Raw genomic sequence first — 26,010 nt, 5'->3', positions numbered from 1 at the left:
CTAATCCCTGGGAGCGAGAGTGGGGTTCGAGGGCCCCCCCGTGCTGCGGGGCGCCCCCAGGAGGAAGTCCCGCATGGCCTTCCGCAGCTGCGCATTTTCGGCCGCCTCCCTCAGGCCTCGGTGAAGCCTTTCCATCTCCTTGTACTCGCTCCGGACGTCTAGGGAGAGGAGGAAGCCAAGCCTCAGGGGTTAGCGGACCCTTCAGAGCTGGACCCCAGAAACAAGCCCCCAACAGCCCGGTCCCCGGTCCCCGAGTGGGTGGTGTGAGAGGGGAGGTGGGGACAGAGGACACAGCACACCGGGTGACGCATCGCCTGAGGTCAGCCACGCCCCCCTCCCCCCCCTCCATGCCTTGTTTCAGCACGGAGCATCTAGAAAGAACCGCAGCTACTCATGGAACGAAGAGACGTCCACAGACACGAAGGGACGCGTGAGATAGAAGGGCAGAACTGTGGACGGGCCTTGGCCACCTGCCGGTGACGGAACCTGGGGTCTCCCCATCATCGGAGTCTGTCTGTCTGTCTGCCCACCCACCTCTGAGAGGTCATGTGACACTCCGCGCGGCGATGCCCAGAGTCGGAGCCCAAGGCACAGCACGTGACCTCGCTCAGGTGCTTGGCAAAGCCTGCGTCAGTCAGATGAGCATCATCGTCACCACTGACGCCCCGGAAGTGCTTCTCATTTTGACTTCTCGAACTCCCATGATCTCGCACACAGCTTACCTGCAAGCTCCTTGTAGAGACTGTCACCCTGGGACGAAGCCAGGGTCAGCATGGTGGCGACGCTGCCCTTCACCTTCTCGGTGATTCCACGCTACAAGACAAGGACAGTGTGTCTGTTAAGCCCGTGCAGCCCCCGGGGAAAGCGGATCTCGTAGCAGAAGTCCACCCGAGCCGAGAGGATACAGCATAGCATTGCCAGAGTCCAAGCCAGGTTAAGAGCGAAGGAGTCTGCGGGGCACTGAGAGCCCAGGGGTCAGAGGGCAGCACCTCCTCTTCATCTCCTTTCCAGACTATCAAGACTACGAGAGGTGTCCTCCGCGGCTGACCGGGGAATCGGGGGCTCAAGAGGAGGGTGGGGCACGGATGACAACCCCGAGATGGACAAAGGGGCGGGGCTGGTGGCTGCCCACTGTCCTCCCCTGCTGCCCGTCCTTGGAGGGACGTGCATGGCACCTCCCCTGTGCGGCATGCTTTGATTGACAGGTCTGATTCTTCTTCCTGGTGACCTGACCAACGTCTTCTCGCTGCTCTCGACCCTTTTCTTGACTACCATTTTTCTTCCCTTTGCTTGTTTCCGTTTCCTTTAGGAAAATACCCAGCTCCTTTCTTTAAGCGTGGTGGACTCCACAGTTTTGAGTCCCGATCTCCCGACTACAAATCTGATCCTTCTTTAATGCCAGACCAAAAGCTCTAGCCTTGAGCGAGTGTCTCCCATGCTCTTCACCTCGGTATTCCTGAGTGTCAGACGGGGGAGAGGGAGACACAAGGCTCCCAAGCCTGAAGCAGCCATACCTCACGACAGAGCAAACAACCCAGCTAGCCACGCACAGATTCACCTATCGAAGACTGAGCAGGACATTCAAAGATCACTGCTTCCATTCTTCAGTCCAAAGAACGTGGTAAAGAGATAATTTTAAAAACAAAAGCAGTAAAATCTCAAACATCAGCTATGTATAAAAGTAAATTCTGTCCATTTAGAACTAAAATATTTCAAACACTTTAATGAAAGAGAGAGGGAAGGGCTGGGTAGACCACAATCCTGAAGCCCCAGGCCCAGAGGAAAGCTGACACCAGCAATGGAGGACAGGAAGAAGGCAAGCTGAGCAGCAGGGCCTGGCTGGACCCGTGAGGAAGAAGTTCACCTCTTCCCCCGGGCCCCGGGCCTTCTGCTTCTGCCCCTCCCGGCCCCACAGAGGCCTCCCGGGAATGGGAGTCTCACTGAGGCTGCGTGGGGAATGAATACCTTCAGTAGCTGGAACTGGTGCTGCATCCTCTCCTGAGCCCTCTCAAACATGCCCTCGGCCACCTGTCTGTCCACTCCTCTTCGAATGATGTCCTTCATTCTCTCGCAGGCTTTTCTGCCAGTGATCTGCGCTGCCTCTGGCAAAAAACGACAGCCACAGTCACACCACAAGGACTTGTGAGAAGCCTGTGGCATCAGAAAGGGAAATGAGCAAGCAAATGAAGAAAACCACACACACACACACACACACACACACACACACACACACACACACACACACCGCTACATCTACATACACACATATAGACATTTACATAAAAATAACTGAACACTCCTTATTCAGAAAACCTAATGAGTGAATTAAGCAGATGACAATCCTCCCTGCTCCCCTCCAAAGAAGTCCGAGTCCTCAAAGTGAGTCTCATATGAATGTGAGCTGGGAACTGAGGCCGGACATGGAGGGCAGAGGCTGGATCACTGGAACGTAAGACACGAGGAGGATGCTAAGTTGCTAAGGCCAGGACAGGATGCTGAGGGGCAACAAGATCCCCGAGGATGAGCGAGAGGAGCCCCTTCCCCCTGGAGCCCACCTTCATAGCAGGGCTTCAGGTCGCTCTGAACAGAGCTGGCGACAGACTCGTAGATTCTCCTCTTCCTTCTGAGGATGTGGCCCTCCAGGCCGCCCAGGATGGCGCTGACCTGAGAAGCCACATTGACACAGGAGCATGTGGGACAATTTGTGTGACAGAGACAAGGTCAGGCGAGCCTGCATCCGGCCACGCCCCTCCGCTTCCTGTGATGGCCGGCTGTCTCACACGCAGGCCCTCGGCAACTTGATACCCCTGAAGGCTTCCATGAATCCCTGCTCCCACACACTATCATCGGTAGGCACGCGCTTGGTTAAATCCAGGCCCAGGTAGGGTTCTAGAACAAGCTCTCTTTGGATGGGAAGCAGAGAAAAGTGCCACTGTCTCCCGGCATTGCCGTACGATTGGAACTGACTGTGGAAGAGAGAGCCACCGACAAGAGAGCCACAAACAAGAGAGCCACAAACAAGAGAGCCACCGACCAGAGAGCCACCGACCAGAGAGCCACAGACAAGAGAGCCACTGACCAGAGAGCCACAGACAAGAGAGCCACCGACCAGAGCCACTGACCAGAGAGCCACACACCAGAGAGCCACAGACAAGAGAGCCACTGACAAGAGAGCTACTGACCAGAGAGCCACACACAAGTCTTCTTGGTCCTCAGAACCACTAAGTGATGTGCAAAAACAACTAAATAAATGGCCCCCGCCTCTTTTATTTTTCACGTTTCTCAGGGCCTCCAAGTAGGACATCCAGTCACCCTGGGTGCTCCCGGGGTACACATGGGGAGAGACGGGGGCCTGCGAGTCCTGCCAGCCCGCTTCACTTTATAAGGAACATACCTCCTGGGTCAGGAAACTCTTCTTGTAGCTATCATATTTCCAGCCACTTCTTATCGTGATTTCTGTCATTTTCTCCTGCAGGGAGTGTTTGAACGCGTCTATGAGAGGCATCAGGGAGGAGCTGGTGGGTTTGCCGGCCCTGGGGAGAAACGGCGTGGACGGCTGAGACAACGAAGTCAAGCATGAACGAGTGACATCCTTCGTTTACTTCAGAGAGAGCAGCGACGAGCGGCGACAGCTCTCAGTCCTCCAGTGTGCCAGGCGCTGTGCCAGGCCACACCTTTGACACAGGGTCCTAGGGCAGTCAGTGTGACGGATGCCCACTTTACAGGTGAGGAACTTGCTTAGCTTTTCCACTCAAGGCTGACAGCTTTTTGCTAACTCACTGGAAATAAGAGTGATTGGGGATTCTCCCGGCCAGGCTGGCTTCAGACCTCAACCTTCAGACGTCAGCCTCCTGAGTAGCCAGGACGCCAGGCGTGAGCCGTTGGTGTCCGGCTTGAACCTGAGCTTCCCATCCTAGCTCTTTACTCAGGGGTGGGTGTGTAAGAAGACAGAAGCCACGTGGTGGGGCAGGGATCGCTCAGTGACATAACGAATCCGTGCAGGTGCTGGGCGCGATGCCCGCCACTGCTGTTCTCGGCTCCCCGTGAGGCTGGCAGACACAGGGTAAGAGGGGAGCTGGGGGCAGGGGGGACGCGTGGAAAGCCACTGGAGGGATGTGGAGTGTATTCCACAGCTGTCAATGAGAGGTGGGCACCGACAGAAAGGAGAGGCAGAGAAGAGGGGGCTGAGCAGGAATGGCTGGAGCCTTGGTGGATCAACCAGGCAAAATGACAGAAGGGACGGAGCAGGGGGAGGGGCGGAGCAGGGGGAGGAGCGGAGCAGGGAGGGGGGCGGAGCAGGGAAAGGGGGCGGAGCAGGGAGGGGGCGGAGCAGGGAGAGGGGGCGGAGCAGGGAGAGGGGGCAGGGCAGGGAGAGGGGGCGGGGCAGGGAGCCGGGGCGGAGCCGGGAGAGGGGGCGGGGCAGGGAGCCGGGGCGGAGCCGGGAGAGGGGGCGGGGCAGGGAGGGGGCGGAGCAGGGAGGGGGCGGGGCAGGGAGGGGGCGGAGCAGGGAGACAGGACGAGGCACAGCACCGGAATAGAAGAACCTCTTTCTTTCGGGTGGATGGCGGAACTGGAGGTGAGGGAAGATGGGAGGGAGGCCATCGGCTTCTCACTCAGTGTCACGTTCACACGCATGAATATGTCAGGAACTTTTTCTTTTTGTTTTTTGCATTCAGGAAAATTTCGGAAGGCGATATGTGTGCTTAATCCCAAGTTCTCCAATCAAAATACTGTGTCCTGGGCTAAGAAAATGTATCCCCTGCTGCATGCAGGAGTTATTTGACAAATACTGGGGCTCATACTATTAGTCTGGAAGCAACATCTGAAACTGGACCCCGGGTCACCATGGGTAAATTTTTTTTTTAAGTAAAGCAAACCTAGAAGACGTTTGTGTTTTGCCAAAGGCTCAGCTTTCCTCCTCAAGGAACCCGCTATTCTTTGCACTCCCAGGGCCAAAGGATAAATTCTCACAACTGAGAGACTCTGGCTCCGATCCTGCAGATGTTTGTTCACGAAGAAGCAAGATGAGAGGTCCTTTACCTAAAAATGTCTCCAAACACAGGGTCGATCTGGTCGTAGATGGGCCGGGTGATGGCTTCATTCAGGTCGATTCTGGCCAGAGTCCTGGAGGCATAGACGCCATTGTTCAGGCACACAGCTTTGAGAGTCTGGTGAAAGCCTTGGTTCCCTCTGGTCCTCTAGACAATTAAACAACGGATTAGCAGAGTTAGCGGCCATCGCTAGAAAGGAGCCGGATCAGGTTTGCATTGGCTTTGGCCACAGAGCACTCCCAAGAATCACAGGAAGGAGTAGAGACAACATGGTGTGTTTAAACATCTCACTAAGCCAGACAGGGAAGACCACATACCCACCTCCAGTTTGGCTGGGCGCCCCTGCCTGGGCTCCCGAAACGCTGTGGGCCCCCCCTTGAGTCACTGATTTCCATACCATGTTTTATTTATCGATCTATTCATTTGTCAAGCTATATTTCTGCTTGCCTGGACCTGGCACGGTATCTCATCTGACCTTAGGTCTTCCACATCGGGCAGAGACTAAGGCAGTGCTTGACAGATAATTGTTAAGTATGTAATCATGGAGCAGATGAATGGATGAATGAAAACGTGCTGTGACCTGACAGGAAATGTGTGTCTTCGATTTCCTGAGGATAGTCCAAATCTTGTATACTTATTGTTAAATGCATAATGGAACACAATTTGATTTGCATACCGATTCCCAGGGAAAGCTTTTTTTTTTTTCTCCCTGGGGAAATTTTCCACCCAGGGGAATACATTCATAAATCAGAGGGAAATACAAAGAAAGAGACCTTAGTAAAATTTAGCCAAGATAGTGATTGTTAGTTAAGGAGAGTTTAGAATGTGTTTGCTAGCCAGGCATAGTGGGTCACACCTGTAATCCTAGCTGCACAGAGAGAGGAGCTAAGGAGGATGTGTGGATGCTGGGCTACCCTCCCCCACCTATGTGCAAGATGCTCTAGTGCTCACGCTCCTGTATCTAGACCCCACCATTCCAATCTATTCACTCCTTTGTGTGTGTGTGTGTGTGTGTGTGTGTGTGTGTGTTGGTACCGGAGCTTGAACTTGGGGTATTACACTCTTACTCAGCTTTTTTGCTCACAGCTGATGCTCTATCGCTTGAGCCACATCTCCACTTCCCATTTTTTGCTGGTTGTTTGGAGACAGGAATCTCCAGGATTTATCTGCCCTGGCTGCCTCCGAAGTATCCTGGCGGGCACCAAACCTTGATTCTCCCATCTCTGCCTCCTTAAGCCACCATCTCTTGCTTCTCTTTTAGCTTTTACTTTGCATTTATTCTGTCTTATACTGCCGGCATCTCTTACTTCCCTTTTATGTCAATAGCAGCACATTGGCCTGCTGATTTCGATATTGAAATGAAACACATAGAAAATAACACCCAGAAGAGTCCATGTGCTCAAATGCTGTTGCCATCCACAGACGTGCAAAGCTTACAGAAAAAGTACATGCATTCTTTCTTGTGCTTTTCACTGCTAATACTACAACTTGTACTAGAAGCAATTCAGTACCCTGCTCCCAACTATAAAGATGTTCATATCATCCTTACTACATGGGCAGTTTCATCCATCACTCTACATAACTGGAGCTTGTTCCTCCAAGGTCTGTATGTTGAAGTACCAACACCCAATGTGATAGAATTGCCAGAGAGGACCTTCAAGGTAATAGAGGTGGAGTGATGTCATAAGGGTGGAGCCCTGATCCAAGAGGACTGGTATCCTTCTAAGATATAAAGACCTTGTGCACATGTGTGCGTGTGTGTGCACACACACAGAGGAAAAGACCATGTGCATGAAGTTACACTGGGACCACTGTCTGTAAGTCAAGGAGAAAGACTGTAAGGGAAACCACCACTGCCAACATCTTGATCTTGAACTTCAAGTACTCCAAACTGTGAAAAAAGAAGTCACTGTTTGGTCCATCATTCAGCCGCTCTGTGGCAGTTTGTTAGGGCAGTCTGAGCTTCTTTCCTTCCCCCTGAGTCTTAGATAATTCTGCCTGGCACTTACATTGTCATCTCTCAGGAGCCTCAGGCAACTAACTAAGAAATAAGACAATTGGTTGCTAGATGAGAGGTTATGGATACACCACAGGGTAAGTAGGGCAAGTATTTAGCCTTCTCATTCTACAGAAGAGAAAGACAAAAGGCCTTAAAACGGGTTCAGTTCCTTGCCTGGGGCTCCACAGTGGGTGTTTGGTGGCCCTCAAGTGGAGTCTCTTAGTTCCAAGATTCTAGTTATGTCTCTGCTGAACTATGAACCTACAATGCACAATGCATAACTTGTGTTCTCTCCCAATGTCTTCTTCCTCTTTATCTCCATAGCAAACAATGGGATAGTGAAAAAGAGCTTGGCTGTCAGCCTGGCCTCACACAATAGCACAGGATTTCCTGCAGAGAGCCACTCACCACCAGGCAGGCCCCAAGGATGCGTCGGTAGGAAGCCCTGGCCGCCTGGACCCCTTCCCACAGGGGCTGCTGGATGTGGGCAAAGCTCTGCTCAATGACCTTCGCCAGCATCTCCGTCTGCTCCTCCACAAATCGCCGCAGGCCACTCACGTGCAAGTGCTCACTCTAAGGACAGGGCCAGAGAGAACGTGCGGGCAGTGCCCTCCCAGAGGCACCTTCTCCCCAAACTTCGCTTTCTCCATTATGCTTGTCATCAACCCAAGCTTTAGTGCACAATCCCAGGCAGTTGGTTTTGTATTGTTCCCCAGAAAGCTCTCCTTTGGCTTTGTGAACAGGACAACCAGGTGCCTCCTGAAACTTACTTTCACAAGTAATTATCCAAGTCATAATCTAGTAAACAAACACGGAAGTGTCATATCAACTTCCTATCAATTCTTAACAATCACGGCTGTGTGTTTGAAATCACAAACCACCCAAACTTTAAGGGTTTGATTAGAATCACAGTCTTGAAAAAAAATGATCAATCCCATACATTCTTAGGTTTGATTTTTTTTTTCCTCCAGAATTCAAAGGCACCGACAAGTCTTTCCTTCTAGCTTTCCATCAAAGAACTAAAACCAGTATCAGAGGCCAAGGAATTTTGAGGCAAGCTGATGGAACTCCTTAGATTGCTCTCAGGAGAGAGCTCTGGGCCACCGGCACCCCGTGTCTTCTATGCCTGGAGGCCGGCGGGCAAGGATAGGATTGAACCCCTAGGTAGCTGCACCCCTGGTTGGCAAAGAAGAGCATGAGGGACAGGCACTTCTGGCTTTGATGGCAAAATGCCTTGTCCTTGGGTTTGTAAAAGAAACCAACCACACACAGCATCACATCTGATTCATTTTCCATCGCCACTTCCAAAAGCAATCTTGTGTTGGGCAGAAAGGCAGATTTTACCCTGAAGAACTTTTTTTTCAGGAAGTTGGAAGGTCGAATCCTTTTCCCAACTCTTTCAGGGGACAAAAGTCAGAGTTGACCCTGTCAGATTCCAGTGGGGTTTTGTTCTTGTCTCACACCACTAGACCAAAACCAAAGCAGAGCACGAAGGAGAAGGCGGTGGCTTTGCTCTGTGCGCCACCGCCATGTGGGATTTCTCAGATGCCGGCACCGAGCCCAAGGGCCGAGCCCTTCCAGCTGGCACAGCTTATTTTCACGTAGAAATCACAGCGGCTATCTCTTCCTCTCCTTAGCACCGCCACCAGTCTCACCCAGCCTCATCTTGCCTATTCTAAAACCAGCCCATTGGCCTTCCAAAGCCCCCAGTGGGGGACTGGGAATATGGCCCAGTGGTAAAGTGCTCGTCTCGTATGCATGAAGCCTTGGGTTCGATTCCTCAGCACCACATATATAGAAAAAAGCTGGAAGTGGCGCTGTGGCTCAAGTGGCAGAGTGCTAGCCTTGATCAAAAAGAAGCCAGGGACAGTGCTCAGGCCCTGAGTCCATGCCCCAGGACTGGCAACAAAAAACAAAACAAATAAACCAAAGCCCCCAGTGGATGTTCCCAACTCTTCCCTGTTTGGGCATAACAAGAAGTCAGATGACTCCAAATGTGATGGGTAAAAGCAAGTGTGGAAGTCAACGGGTTCAACCAAGTGAGCAAAACAAACACGCAGGGGCATTTTCTATACAAGGCCACTGTCACACACTGTCACTCAAATGTGACAGTGAGAAAGACAGCAGGCTTCTGGTGCGCCTGGAATGGAGACCGTGGGCCTGGGGTGGGGGGGGGGCTGGGAGCGGGGAGCAGGCTAACTAAATGCAGGGGGTCCTAGTGTGTGTTTAGGGGTACACATACGGCTGTTAGATTACAGAAGCTCATCAGTCCTGGTTATTTATTTGTCTAGTTTCCTGGGTTGTTGCTAGAGATAAACAATCTGACTATATCTAAGTCTTTAGAGATGGGCTCGGCTTGCTTCCTGGGCTGGGTATTGTACTGCAGGTAAGGGGCTGGTTACTAGGTAGCTTGCAGCATGTAGTGGGCCAAGTTCTGATTTTATGCGTGGTTTGACTGCTGTCTGTGTGTTCAGCTTCAAAGAAACAAACCAGTCAGTGATTGACGAGAGGGGCTGACTTTTCTCAACTCTCCTCGAGCCTCTAATTCGGTAGCTTATTCTGTTTACATTAGAACTTAAAAAGACATCCATCAAAGAGATATATTCATCCATTACCAAGAGAAACATAATAGTTAACTGGACATCCAAAAGGCCTGAATTCTAGACAGCGAAAATAAATGTTTCAGCTTTGCTGACGTTCCCTCCAAGTTCCTTGCTGTCACGTTCTTTTACTACGCTGCTACTCTGGGTTTGAGATTCTGCGAGCAACAGAGCACGAAGGAAATACACAGACAGATAACCATTTGGGGGGTTGTGTGCACGCACATACTTCTGCAAAATGACCAGCAATTATCTGTATTCCACTAGAAACAAACCAAATCGCTCTGCCATCTTGAAACACATCCCACATCTCAGGAGAGACGAAAAGATCCCACTGAACATTTTCTTCCAGCCCATCTGTCCAGGTAAAATATTATTCCTTTTATTCACATGTTACAATTTTAGCTCTTGGATTATCTTTTTTTTGTTGTGGTTTTCCCAAGTGCTCCTAGAATTGTATCTTCCTTTGATATGGGAAAAGAAAATACTGTAAGTTAATATTCTAACAGGAGGGAGGGAACATTGCCTGGGCAGGGGAAAGAGCAGATAACCAGGGATCTTCCTTACCAACAGGTTGTCTGCAGCGTTGAACCCCTCCATGAGGAGCAATAGGCCGAAGGCTTCTGTGACGTAGTTTGTCACCATCCTCGTCTTCTCATCCAGGAGTCTTTTCCAGATATATTCTCTTAACTTGGAGATTTCTGGAAGACACAGGCAGCGCAAACACTTCAAAAAGCCGGGAGTTTGTAACCAGTAGAATTCATAGGAGTTGAATAATGAGGTTGGTGGTCTGGGTAAATGACAGCTGAGCGAGCTGGCCAACTTTCAGAAGAACCATAGCTATGCTCATCCACGGCAAAGCTGAATATTAAGTTTATTAAGCAAAAGATAGAGAAAACTACAAGCTAGTTAAAATAATGGGCACTTGCCTTTGGGTTGGTTCTCACTGCAGAGTTGAAGCAAAAGCGGTTGTTCCTAGAGTCTAGGCTCTTTGATCCTTCTAGATGTTGCTGTGTCATGTACCTCGAACACTAGGACAGCCTATGTTGGCTATGGAGAGGATCGAGCACCCCGTGTGTGGGTTCTACATCAGAACTTGCCTTCATCCTAACCCTTTGACAGATAGACAGCTGGCCCACTTTGTTAGGGCAGCTCATGGTTTTACCGTCATTCAAATTAAATAGGATTTTTCTATTTAGTTCCTTACATATCCCTGCTGATTCTGTCTTCTAGTCCCTTGTTCAACCAGTTCCCTTGATTTGGGGAACTCGGTCCCCACTCACACGTAGGTACAGGTCTAGGCAAATGGGTACACAGTGTAAGCCCTGTTGGGCTCAGATTAAAGTCGGGCTCAGCCCAGGCACCAGTGGCTCACACCTGTAATCCCAGCTACTCAAGAGGATGAGATCAGAGCACGGAGCCCTCAAAGCCAGCCCAGACAGACAAATCCCAGAGGCATTTATCTCTGATAAAAGCTGATAGTGGCGATGTGGCTCAAGTGGCCGAGTGCCAGCCTGCGGTGAAAGTGCTGAGCAAGAGCGCAAAGCCTGGCCTGGGAATATGGCCTAGTGGCAAGAGAGCTCGTCTCGTATACATGAAGCCCTGGGTTCGATTCCCCAGTACCACATATACGGAAAACAGCCAGAAGTGGCGCTGTGGCTCAAGTGGCAGAGTGCTAGCCTTGAGCAAAAGGAAGCCAGGGACAGTGCTCAGGCCCAGAGTTCAAGGCCCAGGACTGGCAAAAATATAAAAATAAAAAGAGTGCAAAGCCTGAGTTCCAGCTGAGATCCAGTGAGCTTTCCTACAAGGACTCGCGCTTCTCCGAGCTTCCCTTGTGTTCACAGCCAGTCATGTGTCTAGCTATTCTGTTAATTTTTTGCACATGGAGTCACATTAGCTCTTCATCCAGACCTCAAGTCTGCCAAGAAAAGAACCATGCTTTCTACCTTCGCCACCTCACAGCAAAAGCACAGGCCACACGCTGGGAAACAATGCGTGCTGCCTGTTGTTGGGTGCGTGAGGCGTGCCAGAACACATTCCACGGAAATAACCACCCGCCTCCTGACCTCTCCCAACCCCTGGTAAGATCAGAAGGAGAGAGGAACTGTGGTGTCTGGCCACACAACGCAGGGTGGAAGAAAATAAAATGAAACACATAGATTTGCTAATATTTACCAAAACTGTGGCAAGCTGGGAGCAGAGTTGGGGGCGGGGGGCGGGGGAAGGAAACATCTATGGCACAAAATGTTCCAAGAGCAGGCTGGTGAGGGTGCCAAGGGAATGTCAGTGATCGGAGTCAGAACTGTCCATTACCCGTCTGTTCCTCGGTGAGGAGGGCCCGTTGCCAGTACTCATGGGCGCTGACGGTATACACCAAATCAGAGGCTTCCAGAACCTTCAGATCCGCCGGCAGTTTTCTCTGCAGTGAGAAAGGCACACAAAGGTCATGCATGGCCAAGGAAACACTAATCAGGTCTCAAGGAAGAACGGGGCAGTGATCAGTTCCTCCACTGCCGGTTCTGCAGGAGCTCAGCAAGAAGCACACACTCATCCTGTTGCCAGCTGTCCACGCTTCACAAGGTCAGAAGACGTGGTGAGAAAATCGCTGCCTAGAAACTGACCTCTGGGAGTTCCAAAAAAATGGCAATTCTAGAGGAAATGTCAGGAGGGAACAGGGCAAAGGCATATGTGAATGGCCAGAGGGGGTTCCCTGTGGAACCCAGCCGGAGATGGGGCTTGGTGAGCGAGCAGGTGCACTGCAAGTCACACTACCGACGAGACCATTGCTCCATCCTTCTGTCCTTCTCCCTTACGGAGAAAGCCACCAACTGTTAGCAGCAGAGAAAGCCACAGGGACCTGGATTCTTGAGGGAGGTAGAAGCATGGACTCTTCCTAACACAAGCTGTAACAGACAAAAGGTAAGGCGAGGCCCCGCCCCCTGTGTCGAGCTGTAAACTCACATACTTGAGTTCAGAATGGAGACACTTGTGCCAGCTGCCAGAAGCCACCATATTATGGTTTGAATTGTGCCACACAACACCCCCCCCCCCAAAAAAAAATTCACATGTGAAACGTGCTAATTCCAGGTATTCAAGAGGTGGACTGACCTAGAAACTGGGTCATTGCATGCCATGGTGTTGTCTGGCATCAGTGGCTCCTGCCTATAATCTTAGCTACTCAGGAGCCTGAGAGAAAGAGGATGGAGTTCAAGGCCAGCCTAGGGGAACACCCGGGGTCCCTCTTCAACCCACAGCAGGGTGTGGTGATATGCGCCTGTCATTCTAAGCTACCCGGGAGGCTGAGATGGGGAGGACTGTGGTTCTTCTAGGCCTGCCTGGGCAGAAAAATCCACGAGACTCCATCTTAGCAGCTCAGCTTCTTGAATGAGGAGCTGGCACGAGACACACTGTATGATCAAATAGTTCCTGGCGTGAACCAATCCTTTGATCTTACTCTCCATGAGCATGGAGTAGTTTGGGTCCTTCTTACAGGACACGTCTGCAGCACTGAAAGTGTTGAGCGCTCCCGCTCCTAACTCTCTTCTCCTCGCTGCCCCTGACTTCACCCTCACTCCCTATCTCTCATTTTCTTCTGCAGGCTCTTCTCCTGTCATTTCCATTTTTATAATTTTTTAAAGTATCAACATAGAGCTATGCAAATGTCTCAGAATATACTGCCATCTCATATTTTCTATGTGTAAATTAAATTTGCTCACCAGGTGTTGGTGGCTCATGTCTGTAATCCTAGCTAGTCAGGAGGCTGAGATGTGAGGATCACGGTTTGAAGCCAGCCCAGGCAGAAAAGTCCTGGTGAGTCTCTTATCCCCCATTAACAACTCAAAAACCAGACGTGGTACCGTGGTTCAAGTGGTAGAGAACTAGTCTTGAGCGCAAAGAGGCTCAGGAAGAGCCCCCAGGCCCCGAGTTCAAGTCCCACAAACAACAAAAAAATTAAATTAAATTTGCTCTATATGAAGACAGGTCCACTCCAGTTGAGTGGCTGTGAACTTCAGGCATCACCTGGTCGTGAGTCCTCAGAACTTGGACTGCAGTGATAAGAACAGCAGCCGCCCTAGGAGCTGACGCTGCCACCCAGCCCCGGGCTCACGCAAACCAATTCGCCACGTTTATTAGCAATAAATGTAGTTGTGAATTGTACATTGAAGTATCGTATGTTTCCAGTTTCAGAATAATATGATTAGGGCCTCATAAAATGCATATTTCCTTCATGCCAACAAGACCAATTCAGGAGATTAAGAACAGCTTTCCTTAGTTATCGCCTCAGGAGCACTGGCATTCGATGGCCTCGTGGAAAACTGGCTGAAGTACGAGGCCTCGTCATCCCCCACTGCAAACAAAAGCCTTGACATTTGCGATCCCACGCAGTACCACAGACATTCTCGACTTCAGTGTTACAGGAAGTCACCGAGTGTGGAACTGGCTATGAGCCAAATGCCTTCTTCTACCAGCGAACCCAGCACTGAAGTTTAGTTTTGGCAAAACCACTTTATCCCATTATACCCACTCTGGTACATCACTTATGCCATTTTGTTTCATTTCCACTTAAAATTGGTTTCAGCTTTATAGCCTGTACTAGACCAGTAGAATAAGAAGCTCCATGTTTGTATTATGTTAGTGACCACGTAGTAGACAATTTAAGGAAACAGTAAGATGTGCATGGAGCGATTACTGAAGCTCAGGAGGCTGAAGGGTTTCCCTCATCTCTCCACAGTACCCTCTGCCCCTAATCCCCGAAGCCCCTGTCATCTTGCGGTGTTTGCAGAGCACATCTCCATTCCAACACTGAAGACCTCACGCTGTGCAGTCTTTCCTGATTGGCTGAGCCGTCTTTCCCAGCTCCTCCCCCAATCCTCCCAACTATCACAGAGGAGGAATAGAGGCCCAGAGAAGTACTGTAACTTGCCTTAGGTCCCAGAGGGAGGGAGCAATAGGCCTCTGGTTACAGCTCAGGGGTACAGAGTCAGCCGAACAGGTGAAAGCCCTGCCACACTGCTGAATTAAGTTCAAACTGCCCACTCCAAAGTGTTTTCCCTTCCTACTATACAGGACGAACCCTTGTGATTGTTGCTCAAACTCTGATGGTTGCAAAACAGAAGAATACTCCAGAAGATCTGCAAGCTCACCTTCAGTTTTTCCTTGAGCAGTCTACTCCCTTTCAGTTTTATTGTTTCGTTTCTTTCCAAAATAGCCTCCCGCTGACTCTGAATAGCGTGCTGGATTGGGAAGGGAAATAAAAGCATATGAAGAAGCTGGGGTTATCTGTAATAAGGTGATAAGATGCATATTAATTAGTTTGGCCATCTTCATTACACAGAAGACGAGGTAGTATTGACCATAAAGATGAGGTAGTATTGACCATAAATAAGTAACTGGCCCATACTTACATTTCCCACTTTTCTTTCCCTGAAATGAAATTAGAAAAAATATCACAATTATTGAACCTTACTTTTGTGTTCTGGAGCTTTCCCTGAAAGCAGCACTGACAGCCATATCTCTAGACCATTGGATAAACTCTTCACTCCCGCTGCTGATCACCCGCTCCCAATCAGAGAAAAGTGTCCTGAGTTCTCAATGGCAAGGAAGTTTACATTCTGGAAATTTCCTTTGGTTCCCCCCCCCCCCCCCGACTTCCATCCCTATTGGAAGGCAGCCCTCTCAGCCTCGGACCTCACAACACTTAGCTTATCGCTGGAGTCTCATCTTTAACCCTCTTTTACACCATGGCTCAGAGGCCTCAACCTCTGCCACCATGCTCAGTAAATAGGTACTCAACCAGACGTAACTATGTTTAGTTGAAGCGGCACTGGAAAGGGTAGGCTTGACATATTTATTCTGGGGTTGTGGATGGGGTGCAGAGAAACTGCAGGGGGCATAAAACAACGCCGCAAAACCTGACCTTACTCAGGGGGGGCGGTGAATTCCTCGAGGTAGCAGTCAGACTTGGAGGAGACGGTAGAAGGGACAGGCAAAGAAGCTCTTGTAAGAGCATCAGTGAGTGACCTTGCCTTGCATCTTGTGACCGCACCCCCCCGGGCACAGCCTGGTTCACACACCCTGGACCCCCCCTTTACTAAATCTCAAAGCCATCCTAACAGGGAAGATTCCTTATAGTGTTTCCATTCAGAAATCCACATCTGCTAGTGCCAGCTGAGCTCTGTCACGCTCGCCTTTCAGCCTTAGGTGCTCTAATGCTTTGAGGACCTGTTCTGAGCTCCGTAGTTGAATGGGAAGCAGGACTTGGGGTCTTTCGGGAAGGGCCTTCTTTCTAGGGGCCCTACGCCCCGCAGCTGCCCTACACGCTGCCCAAGCCACCTCAGAGCCACCTGGCTCCCAGCAGTCACTTGCTGTCCCGCGTGTGGTCGGGGTGGAGCTGGGCGCCGCAGCCTCCCTACCTTAAATCCTCCGGCAGGTGGAGCTTGTCGGTCTTGGTGACCACCAGGGCGACGTCCCGGCAGAGGCCGCGCCGGCAGGCTCGGGCGCTCTCTCTCAGCAGTTCCCCGGACAGTCTCTCCACATCGCTGAGGACCCAGATGGCCGAGCACTTGTCAATGGTCTGCGGGATCGCCCAGAGTGGACATGAGAACGTGGACGGCATTTCAGCTTGGGAGGCTGCGACACTGCGGACCACCCTCCCTCTGCCCTTGCTCACGGTCACACCTGCCAAGCCCCCACCCTGGTCTCTGCGCACCTCTGGAGCTGCCTGCCGGGTCCCAGACGGGCCTCGCTCGATCTGTTACCTCTCAGGGCCTTTGCACTGGCCACACCCTCTGCTTAGTCCTTCATGAATCTGCCCAGTACGACGATGGAGGCATGGATGGGCTGGTACCTCGCCTGGGCGTTCTATACACCCAGATTCCTAGGGTCACACCTTTCAGACGGGGTCACCTGCAGGCTGTTCCCCAAGGGAAGGGGATGGTTGCCACCCTGCATCGGAATCTACCCGTCCCAGGCACAGACAGGGCTTCTAAGCTGCGTGCAGCGGAGCCAACTGCACCCAGGGGAACCGGCTGAGATCATTCGAGAAGTCAGTCCTCTGAGCTCAGGACCCTCACTCGCTTCGTTGGCCTTGACTGCTCGCTAGGAAAAGTAGCTTTTCAGAACTCCTTTGGGTCACGCATCTACCACGAGGCTGCCACCTTGTGACGCTTGTCCACGCACATTTGTCACGTGGCCACCTGTGGGGGAGCCAGACACTCGGTGGTTTCAGTCGCAAAGATTCAGGAATGAGAAGTTATGGATAGCATACACACTGCTTCATTAATGATGCAGCCTTCTGTATCATGCACTGCCCTGTGATGTTTTCTTACTGAATTGTTTTGCTCCTCTTCTCTCCATATAATGAAATGCTGGGCCAGTCAGAGATCAAGTTCACTAATGATACTCAGGGGTTACTAGTTCATGGCTTGTTAATTGCACTGTTATCTTGCTTTATATCAGTGGTTTTAACTAGTGGAGATCTTGTGCCATGGATATAGCTAGCCATATCTGAAGATATTTTTAATGGTTAAAACCTGGAGGCAATTGTGGGCAAAGACTAACTATCCTCCAATGCCTAGAACAGTCCCTTATGACAAAGACTTGTCTGGTCCCAACGTCACAAAGTTCAGAGGACTTTCATCTACATAGTGAGTTTCAAAGTTGCTTTTTCCAAGACCGCACAGCTGGTGACTAGCCAAGTTTGTAGTGGCGAGATCTCCTAACATCCAGCTGTCTAGCCCAGGACAACCCTTTTGTCTGTTTCTCTTAAGACAAGGCAGTCCCGGCACCCTTCCCTTTTGTCAGTATCTAGCCCAGATTAAATGCCTTGTGAAGAACTCCAATGCTTGAGCTGGATTTCTAAAACCAAAGCTTCTCTGCTCAAATTAGGATAGAGCATTTACCTTCACCATCAGCTCGGTGCCTCCCTGAGCCTTTTGACTCCATAGATCATTGCTTAAAAAAAGTCATTTAATCAGTTAGACTAGTCCCTTGAACTACAGAGAAGAAAACAGGTCCTGGGAAGAAAAACGACCACTTAGAGCCAGGACTATGGGCCCTGACCCATTACTTGTAAAGGATGACATTTAGACAAGAAAACAAAAACAAGGGCTGTCCTCCTTCCACTTCTCAAATTACAAGAAACTTACATGTGATTGGGGATCTTTGATGGCCATAGCAAAGAGCAAGTGCCCCCAAAGGTGTGGAAGATCAAAGGATAGGGTATGAAAGGGAAAAGGGTAGGAGGAAGGGAAAAAGGTAGGAGGAAGGGAAAAGGATAGGAGGAAGGGAAATGGATAGGAGGAAGGGAAAAGGGTAGGAGGAAGGGAGTTCCTCCAAGGCAGAGCCTCTTTCTCTGTGTTCCCGTTGGTCCTGATAAACTACAGATCCTTCATTAATGTGTATTAACAGGGACAATGATGATGAGCGTAAAGCCTGCATTAACTGCCAGGTCCCACACAAAGCTCCTGACTGCCAGGACTTGGTAAAGTAAGACCTGTGGAAGATGCAAAAAAAAAAAAAGAAAAAAAGAAAAAAAAAACCCACAAAAAAAAAAAAAACCAAAACAGAGAATCTACAAAGCAAGACTAACTGGACCTCTGAGGGGGGGGGGGGGCACCCCTACACACTTGACCTCCATCCCTCCCCAGGACGACAACGGGTCCCAGAGGGGTTAGGTGACATGCCTAGAGCCACACAACCTCTAAGGAGCCAGGCAAGGACGGCTGGGTTTCGAGTCACTTGAGGAAAGACAAGGCTGGCAGCCACAGCGATGTTGCTGTGCTGTTGTCCCTGAGAAGGGACAGCTCCAGTAACTTCTTGTGAGAGGCCCTGGAGAAGCCGCAGGAATGCGGGGGAGCCAGGGCCAAGCAGAGCATGCTGGAACCATCCTTCGCTCCAGAGACCTCCTCGGAGCGAGGCTCCAGCCAGATCAGCCTGCTTTGATAAGCTGCCCAGCATATCTGGCCTGGCTGCAACCTCGATCCATGCCGGCAAGGCGCCCCGACCCTCCCCAGCTGTCACTCCCTGGGCTGGCCTGGGCCGAGTCTGATGGATCTGCCCCCAGGGCTGACACCCTAAGGCTCCCATGGTCTGAGCCAGAGGACACTGGGACCCCTTGTCTTACAGGAAGTGGATAAGGGGCCAGGAGCGGGGAGAGGAGAGGTGGTAGACAGAGCTGGGAAGCTGGAAAGCCTGCTCTCCATTGAAAATTCTGCCATTCACTAGCTGTGTGTTCTTGGGTAAGTTACCTCCCCTCTGTGAGCTTTCCTTGCTTCTGTAAAACCAGGGCACAGGTTAGATGACTAAAAGCAGTTACTGCTCTAAGTCTAGATCATTATAGCAGAGCAGTCACAAAGCCCCCTCCCCCTGCCCCCCAGCTATTCACCTAGTGCAAATCTGCACTGGAAAGAACCAAGTTCTTTGCGGGCGGGGGTGGGGGGGGGGAGGTGCTCAGAACTCACGATGCTTGTGGTCCCTCCCCGTCCCAGGGTCTCATGCCCCTGCGTCCCCACCCTTGCTCCAGAACTCCTTCAATTCACCCTAGTCCCTCTTGTCCTTTAGGTTTTCCCAGGAAGTCCAATTCCATGACAGTGGAATTGTCCAGAGCAACCTGATGCCAACTTTTCCAGGCTTGTCTTCCTCTTTCTCCCTCCTCATCCACACTCCATGCCCCCCAGCTCCTGCCACTCAGGAAGATGGTCCATCCTCCAACCAGCCAGCTCCCTCAATCCTGGCTATTGCTGCTCACTGAGAGGCCCCTAAACTCCTAGCCCCGCCCCCGGCTCCCCTCTGAGAGGCCCCTGAGCTCCTAGCCCCGCCCCCGGCTCCCCTCTGAGAGGCCCCTGAGCTCCTAGCCACGCCCTCAGCCCCACTCTGAGAGGCCCCTGAGCTCCTAGCCCCGCCCCCAGCTCCCCTCTGAGAGGCCCCTGAGCTCCTAGCCCCGCCCCCAGCTCCCCTCTGAGAGGCCCCTGAGCTCCTAGCCCCGCCCCCGGCTCCCCTCTGAGAGGCCCATGAGCTCCTAGCCCCGCCCCCAGCTCCCCTCTGAGAGGCCCCTGAGCTCCTAGCCCCGCCCTCAGCCCCACTCTGAGAGGCCCCTGAGCTCCTAGCCCCGCCCTCAGCCCCCACTCTGAGAGGCCCCTGAGCTCCTAGCCCCGCCCCCGGCTCCCCTGAGAGGCCCATGAGCTCCTAGCCCCGCCCCCAGCTCCCCTCTGAGAGGCCCCTGACCTCCTAGCCACGCCCCTGGCTCCCCTCTGAGAGGCCCCTGAGCTCTTAGCCACGCCCCCGGCTCCCCTCTGGGAGGCCCCTGAGCTCCTAGCCCCGCCCTCAGCCCTCCTCTGGGAGGCCCCTGAGCTCCTAGCCCCGCCCTCGGCCCCCCTCTGAGAGGCCCCTGAGCTCCTAGCCACGCCCCCGGCTCCCCTCTGAGAGGCCCCTGAGCTCCTAGCCACGCCCCCGGCTCCCCTCTGAGAGGCCCCTGAGCTCCTAGCCACGCCCCTGGCTCCCCTCTGAGAGGCCCCTGAGCTCCTAGCCACGCCCCTGGCTCCCCTCTGAGAGGCCCCTGAGCTCTTAGCCACGCCCCCGGCTCCCCTCTGAGAGGCCCCTGAGCTCCTAGCCCCGCCCCCAGCTCCCCTCTGAGAGGCCCCTGAGCTCCTAGCCCCGCCCTCGGCCCCCCTCTGAGAGGCCCCTGAGCTCCTAGCCCCGCCCTCAGCCCTCCTTTGGGAGGCCCCTGAGCTCCTAGCCCCGCCCTCGGCCCCCCTCTGAGAGGCCCCTGAGCTCCTAGCCCCGCCCCCGGCTCCCCTCTGAGAGGCCCCTGAGCTCCTAGCCACGCCCCCGGCTCCCCTCTGGGAGGCCCCTGAGCTCCTAGCCCCGCCCCGGCTCCCCTCTGAGAGGCCCCTGAGCTCCTAGCCCCCGCCCCAGCTCCCCTCTGAGAGGCCCCTGAGCTCCTAGCCACGCCCCCGGCTCCCCTCTGAGAGGCCCCTGAGCTCCTAGCCCCGCCCCCGGCTCCCCTCTGAGAGGCCCCTGAGCTCCTAGCCACGCCCCCGGCTCCCCTCTGGGAGGCCCCTGAGCTCCTAGCCACGCCCCCGGCTCCCCTCTGGGAGGCCCCTGAGCTCCTAGCCACGCCCTCAGCCCCCCTCTGGGAGGCCCCTGAGCTCCTAGCCACGCCCCTGGCTCCCCTCTGAGAGGCCCCTGAGCTCCTAGCCACGCCCTCAGCCCCCCTCTGGGAGGCCCCTGAGCTCCTAGCCACGCCCACCACCCTCCCCTGTTTCTCTGCTTACTCTGAGGCCCCCTACCATGCATCCTTCTCCTACATCACATGCCCTTGTGCCAGCTGCCCGGTCTACCTTGTGATTCCTCCCTCCCAGGTTTCTGTGGCCACCCACATCCTGCCATGGTTCTGCTCTAGTCTAAAGCAGAAAACAGGGCTTCATTTCAGTGGACTCATCAAATCCCTTGAGAGCGGAGCACTGTTTGTTTCTTAGGATGGAGGTGTGGTGGGAAGAGGGAAGGAAGCCCTAGGAAAAGAATCACCTTTTTCCACATCTCGTCCCTTCTGCAGTTGAAGTCACCAGTGCCGGGAATGTCCACCAGCACCACCCCTTCTGGAATCGGGGCAGACCTGGGAAGGGTCACCTCCACGTGCTTGACCAAGGGCCAGATCTGTGCCTCGGCTGCTTCTCCACGCTGATCTCGCCCCTGAGTCCGAACATAGGGGTCCAGCTTGACTGACAGCTCCCCTGCCTGAGGAGGAGGGACAAAGCCAGTGCCCTAGCCGTGTCCCCAGCTCTTTGTCCTGGGTTGGCTTCAACACGGGGTCATGGAAGGTGAGCTGAGCAACAGTGAGGAGTGCGTGGAGGGTGGGCGTCAGAATCTTCTCAACAAAAGCCTAGGCCTCAAGAGCCAAGAAGGATCTGGAAGTTGAAGCCCCTTTCCCTTTCAGATAAAGAAACCCAAGTCGGCTGGAAGTGGACTTTGGAGAAAGTTCTAGCATTGCTGGATAATGAAATCTATTTGATTCTAAGACAATTGTAATTCCTATGCAAATTTCTAAACTATGAGGAGATTGGATCCCTCCCATGTGGCAAATATGAACATTTTAATTGCCAGAAAGTCAGCAATTTATATAACATCAGTCATATAATAGTAACCATATTTTCCAAGTTGAAAACTGATCTTTAAAAACGTTTTAAAAATGTATCTTCAATCTACAAAACCTTATCTTGGTATACAGGCTTTTCCAGGGCATTTTAGCCACAGGTAGCGAGGCAAGAGGGAGTTCTGGCCTCCTGTTCCTGCTTAAACACACCTGAGACTCACTCACGCATATTAATACTACTTAGGAAGGGCTGGGAATATGGCCTAGTGGCAAGAGCGCTTGCCTCATATACGTGAAGCCCTGGGTTCAATTCCTCAGCACCACATATATAGAAAACGGCCAGGAGTGGCACTGTGGCTCAAGTGGCAGAGTGCTAGCCTTGAGCGGGAAGAAGCCAGGGACAGTGCTCAGGCCCTGAGTTCAAGGCCCAGGACTGGCAAAAGAATATATAATAATAATACTTCGGAGGCCTAGATAGGGAGAATCGTGGTTCAAGGTCAGTCTGGGCAGAAAAGGCCACATGACTTCATCTCAACAGAAGCTGGGTTGAGTGGCATCCCCACTACCGTGGGAATTGAAAAGTGGGTCCGGGCATGTCATCGTATATGACAAAATGAAGAAACCCCAGCTGATTAGCATTTAAATGTTCTCAGTTTAATCATTTTCATGCAACATGCCTCCATAATTAATCCTCGGCTCGCTGTATATAGTCTATTCTGTGTACAAAAATGTCCCCTCTCCTTTAAGACACCCAAGATTCTCACCTAACAGCCATAAATAATGAAGGGCAATTCGGGTCATAGGTAAATCTGATTGGGGTATCTGTTACTTTTAACACAAATATTATACCTTGGGTAATTCTCCTAAATTCATTCGACTGCTCCACCAAAGACTCTTAACGAAAGCTACCTCCTCGGCCTGCAGAAGGATGACTCTCGAGGTGGGGATCTTCACGCTGGGCCTCGCCCTCAGCAAGTCCTCATACTTCCTGCCTTCTGCTCCCGCACCATAGACGGCCCGCAGCCTCCGGGCGGCTTCCTCCACGGCCCCATCCCGGCCCCAGGCCTCCGCCTCCCCTCCATCCGGCTCCTCGTTCAGGAGTTGAGTGAAGGTCTTCAGCTCCTCCTTCCACTCCTGCTGAAGCAGAGCAAGGGCCCCATCCCACACGACACAGATGGAGAGAACAGTAAGGAAAGGCGCGGCCCCATGGAAGGCCAGGGGGACCCACGTTCAGGAAACCTAACATCCGCCATCCCCAAACCCCTGCTTCTGTGGATGCAGAAACAGAGGCCCAGAGGGAAATGGCTGACTCGAGGGACCACAAGAACAGCCACAGAACCTGGACCCATTCCCCATCTCACTCCCCTGAATTATCTCATTCTACAGTGCGCCCTTTCCGTTCGTCAAAGGCCTGAGCTGCATTTATAAGAAATATAGTGATCTCAGAGAAAGTGAGGAGGAGAAAAACTGAAAGGAAGAATGAGAGAGGAGGAAAGGAGGGAGGGAGGGAGGGACTTACCTGGTCGGAGAGGAGGTGGATTTTGGCCTCATAACGCGCACAGCGTCTGGAGCTCACTTGCACAATACACGAAGTGCAAACGCTCTCTCCAGACACTGGTAGGAACACGGCTTGCTGGATGATGGCGTTGATCAGCGAGCTCTTCCCAGCCCCCGTGCTTCCCAATAACCCAATGTAAATTGGGTCCAATGATGGTTTTTCAATCAAGGCAAGAAGCCTGTTTCTGTATTGATTTTTAAATGAACATCAAGTGAGGAAGAATGTCAGAACGGAATGTAAAGGTGCTGAGTTCAAGTCTTGGGCAAGTTGCCTTATCCTTTCAAGTCTCTACTCTGCTTTTTCAAGAGGGCCTATGAATCCCTTGGTACCACGCAGCGTTGGCCTGGAGAACAGAGAAGACTATGCTAAACTACTTGGTAAAGGTAATTCATTACAGGTGTGAAGCATCCTTGCTTGTGTACTATAGAAAATGAACATTCTTGTTTCTAAATAAAAAACGTATGCAGAGAGAGAAGCATGACGAGCAACCCAGCAGCTGTGCATTCTTGTGCTGTGCAGAAGAAATGATGGCTTTCGCACAATACTTTCAAATCAGCTTGGCATCAAAAGTTAGGGGCTTGCTGGGCATTGGTGGCTCACACCTATAATCCTGGTTACTCAGGAGGCTGAGTTCTGAGGATGGCAGTTCAGAGCCAGGCCCAGGCAAGAAAGTCTGTGAGACTCTTACCTCCAATAAACTACTTAGAAAAAACCAGAAGTGGAGCTGTGGCTCAAGTGGTAAAGCCCTATCCTGGAGCACAAAGAGGCTCAGGGACAGTGCTGAGGCCCTGACTTCAAGCCCCAAGAATGGCAAACAAACAAACAAAAACGTTAGGGACTCAAGAGTTGCATAGCCTGGGCCAGTTTCGGGGCCCTTTCACTACTGTGTGACTATGTTCAGTGTCTCAACATCTCTGAGGCTCAATTCCAGTAAAACAGGATTGATGCAATAGCGCCTATTTTGCAAGGCTGTTGAAAACAAAGAAACGGATGAACTGGGGATGTAACTCAGTTGGAGAGGGACTGCCTCCTATGCAGGACGCCTGGGTTTCATCCCAGCACGCACACGCACGCACACACACACACACACACACACACACACACACACACCACTGCCACACCACCATCCCCAGAGTCCTGGCTATCTGCAAGGATATCCAGTGATCTCAATGATGCCCCCCTCTATTCATTAAAGGAAGCTTCTCAGCCTGCCTTGCTTAGTTTCCCATTGCAAACTCCTCTTCTTGGCAGGGGGTCGGGGTGTGGGGGCAGGGGTACCCACAGTCACCCAAGGCCGGACGCTGGCATTGGGATGGACGGTACACTGTTCAGACTCACATGAGATACTTGACTCCATTGGGAATGCTGTCGTCAAGGAAGACAGACTGAATCAGTTTCTGGTAAGTGTTACTCAAAACCCTTCGGGTCCGTGACTCCAATTTGTCATCTGGAATCAACAGAAATGTGTTACCTGGCGTCCCTGGCGGGGATCCAATGCTACGGAAGCAAAGGAGGAGGGTGCAGAGAAGGGAACAAAGAAATGGAGAAAGAGATTAAACGTGGAGCTTGAGTGTCGCTCAGAGACGGCTGCATCCATTCTGGCAACCTCGGAGGAGCCGGCCTGCCCCGCACCTCCTCCTAACAAGCCACCTGACGATAGACCACGGGCTTCAGCCCCTTCTGAGTCTCCCCTTCTGTGGTCATAAAAAGAACAAAATGCAAAGACATCGGTGCCCACTAGAGCACCGAAGCAAACATCGGCGCAGGCCTTGTTGCTTTGCTAACAACCCTCCTACCGCAGAGCAGCCCGGAGATGATCACCTATGTCTGCAGAGACTTGGAGGAACAGCTTCCATGGGAGACGGTCACCCCAGCTTCTGGTGTGCGCCTTCTCCTCTGAGCATCGAAGCCATGTTTGGGGATGACAGAGCCGCATGAAAGAAGCCCTCCCTCTGTCGGGTACTCACACTCCTTTAGGGCGCTCTGCTCCATGGAGGGAAACACCTGCAAGCGCTGGTCTCGATCTGACCGACGTCTTTTCTTCATTGGTTCTTTAAATAGGTCGCCGTCAACTAGAGACGCACGGAGGTTGTGAAAAATTATAAGTTGGGGACCGTTTCTTTGCCTCACATCTGTTCATACACCAACTCCAAGGGCCTAAGAGGACCCCGCCAGCCACGTCTGCCCAGAAATTCATTTGGAAAACAACCCCGTGGGTCACCCTGGTTTCACCGCGACTTCCCAGAATTGCCAGGCTTTGTGCATTTGGCTCCAAAATGTAGACTCCAACCTACATTTCACCCTCAGAGGAAAGTTGGTATTTGCACATCCCCAGAAGCCACGATGGCTATTTTTCACTAAATACCAAGTGTCAGGAAATCAACTGACTGTGGGCAGAAAAATCCAAGCTCAGTGGTAAGTGTGGGGAAAAGGCAGGCTTTACCAGATCAAGAAAGGGATCCGCCGCAGCGGAGGGAAGCCTGGGCGTCATTGCGCCAAATGACTTCTCTGAAGCCACGGCTGCTTCCTCTATGAAACCAGACACCTGGCATAGCAAGTATACACCTTTTGGAGGGTATCCTACAAGACAGATGCCTTTCAAAGATTAAGTTAGGGAATGTCTCCCCTCCTCTGCCTAGATATTAGCAGCTGCTCCCTTACACTGGCAAGAATCAAAAGCCCTGAGCTGTAGATGTTTGTCTTTCTGCAGA

At 52.1% G+C, this 26,010-nt stretch overlaps 1 protein-coding gene across 1 annotated transcript; it reads right to left on the bottom strand.

Moving 5' to 3' along the window:
• On the bottom strand, positions 1–25,790 carry Nuggc (nuclear GTPase, germinal center associated). Its single transcript, XM_048330981.1, has 18 exons — positions 25,688–25,790; positions 25,267–25,431; positions 24,638–24,746; positions 23,261–23,483; positions 22,651–22,875; positions 21,177–21,386; positions 16,064–16,224; positions 15,056–15,074; positions 14,795–14,884; positions 11,964–12,069; positions 10,218–10,351; positions 7,459–7,623; positions 5,041–5,198; positions 3,395–3,533; positions 2,556–2,664; positions 1,966–2,102; positions 723–813; positions 1–158 (listed from the first exon to the last, which is right to left on the bottom strand). Exons 1-18 carry the CDS (start codon positions 25,788–25,790, stop codon positions 1–3), a joined length of 2,502 nt encoding a protein of 833 aa, XP_048186938.1.
• Positions 25,791–26,010: the final 220 nt, after the last annotated feature.

This window comes from Perognathus longimembris, chromosome 21, assembly GCF_023159225.1.
Source record: "Perognathus longimembris pacificus isolate PPM17 chromosome 21, ASM2315922v1, whole genome shotgun sequence".
NCBI lineage: Eukaryota > Metazoa > Chordata > Mammalia > Rodentia > Heteromyidae > Perognathus > Perognathus longimembris.
The sequence above is the reverse complement of the archived record's forward strand: the minus strand, read 5'-3'. Positions and strand labels throughout refer to the sequence as shown.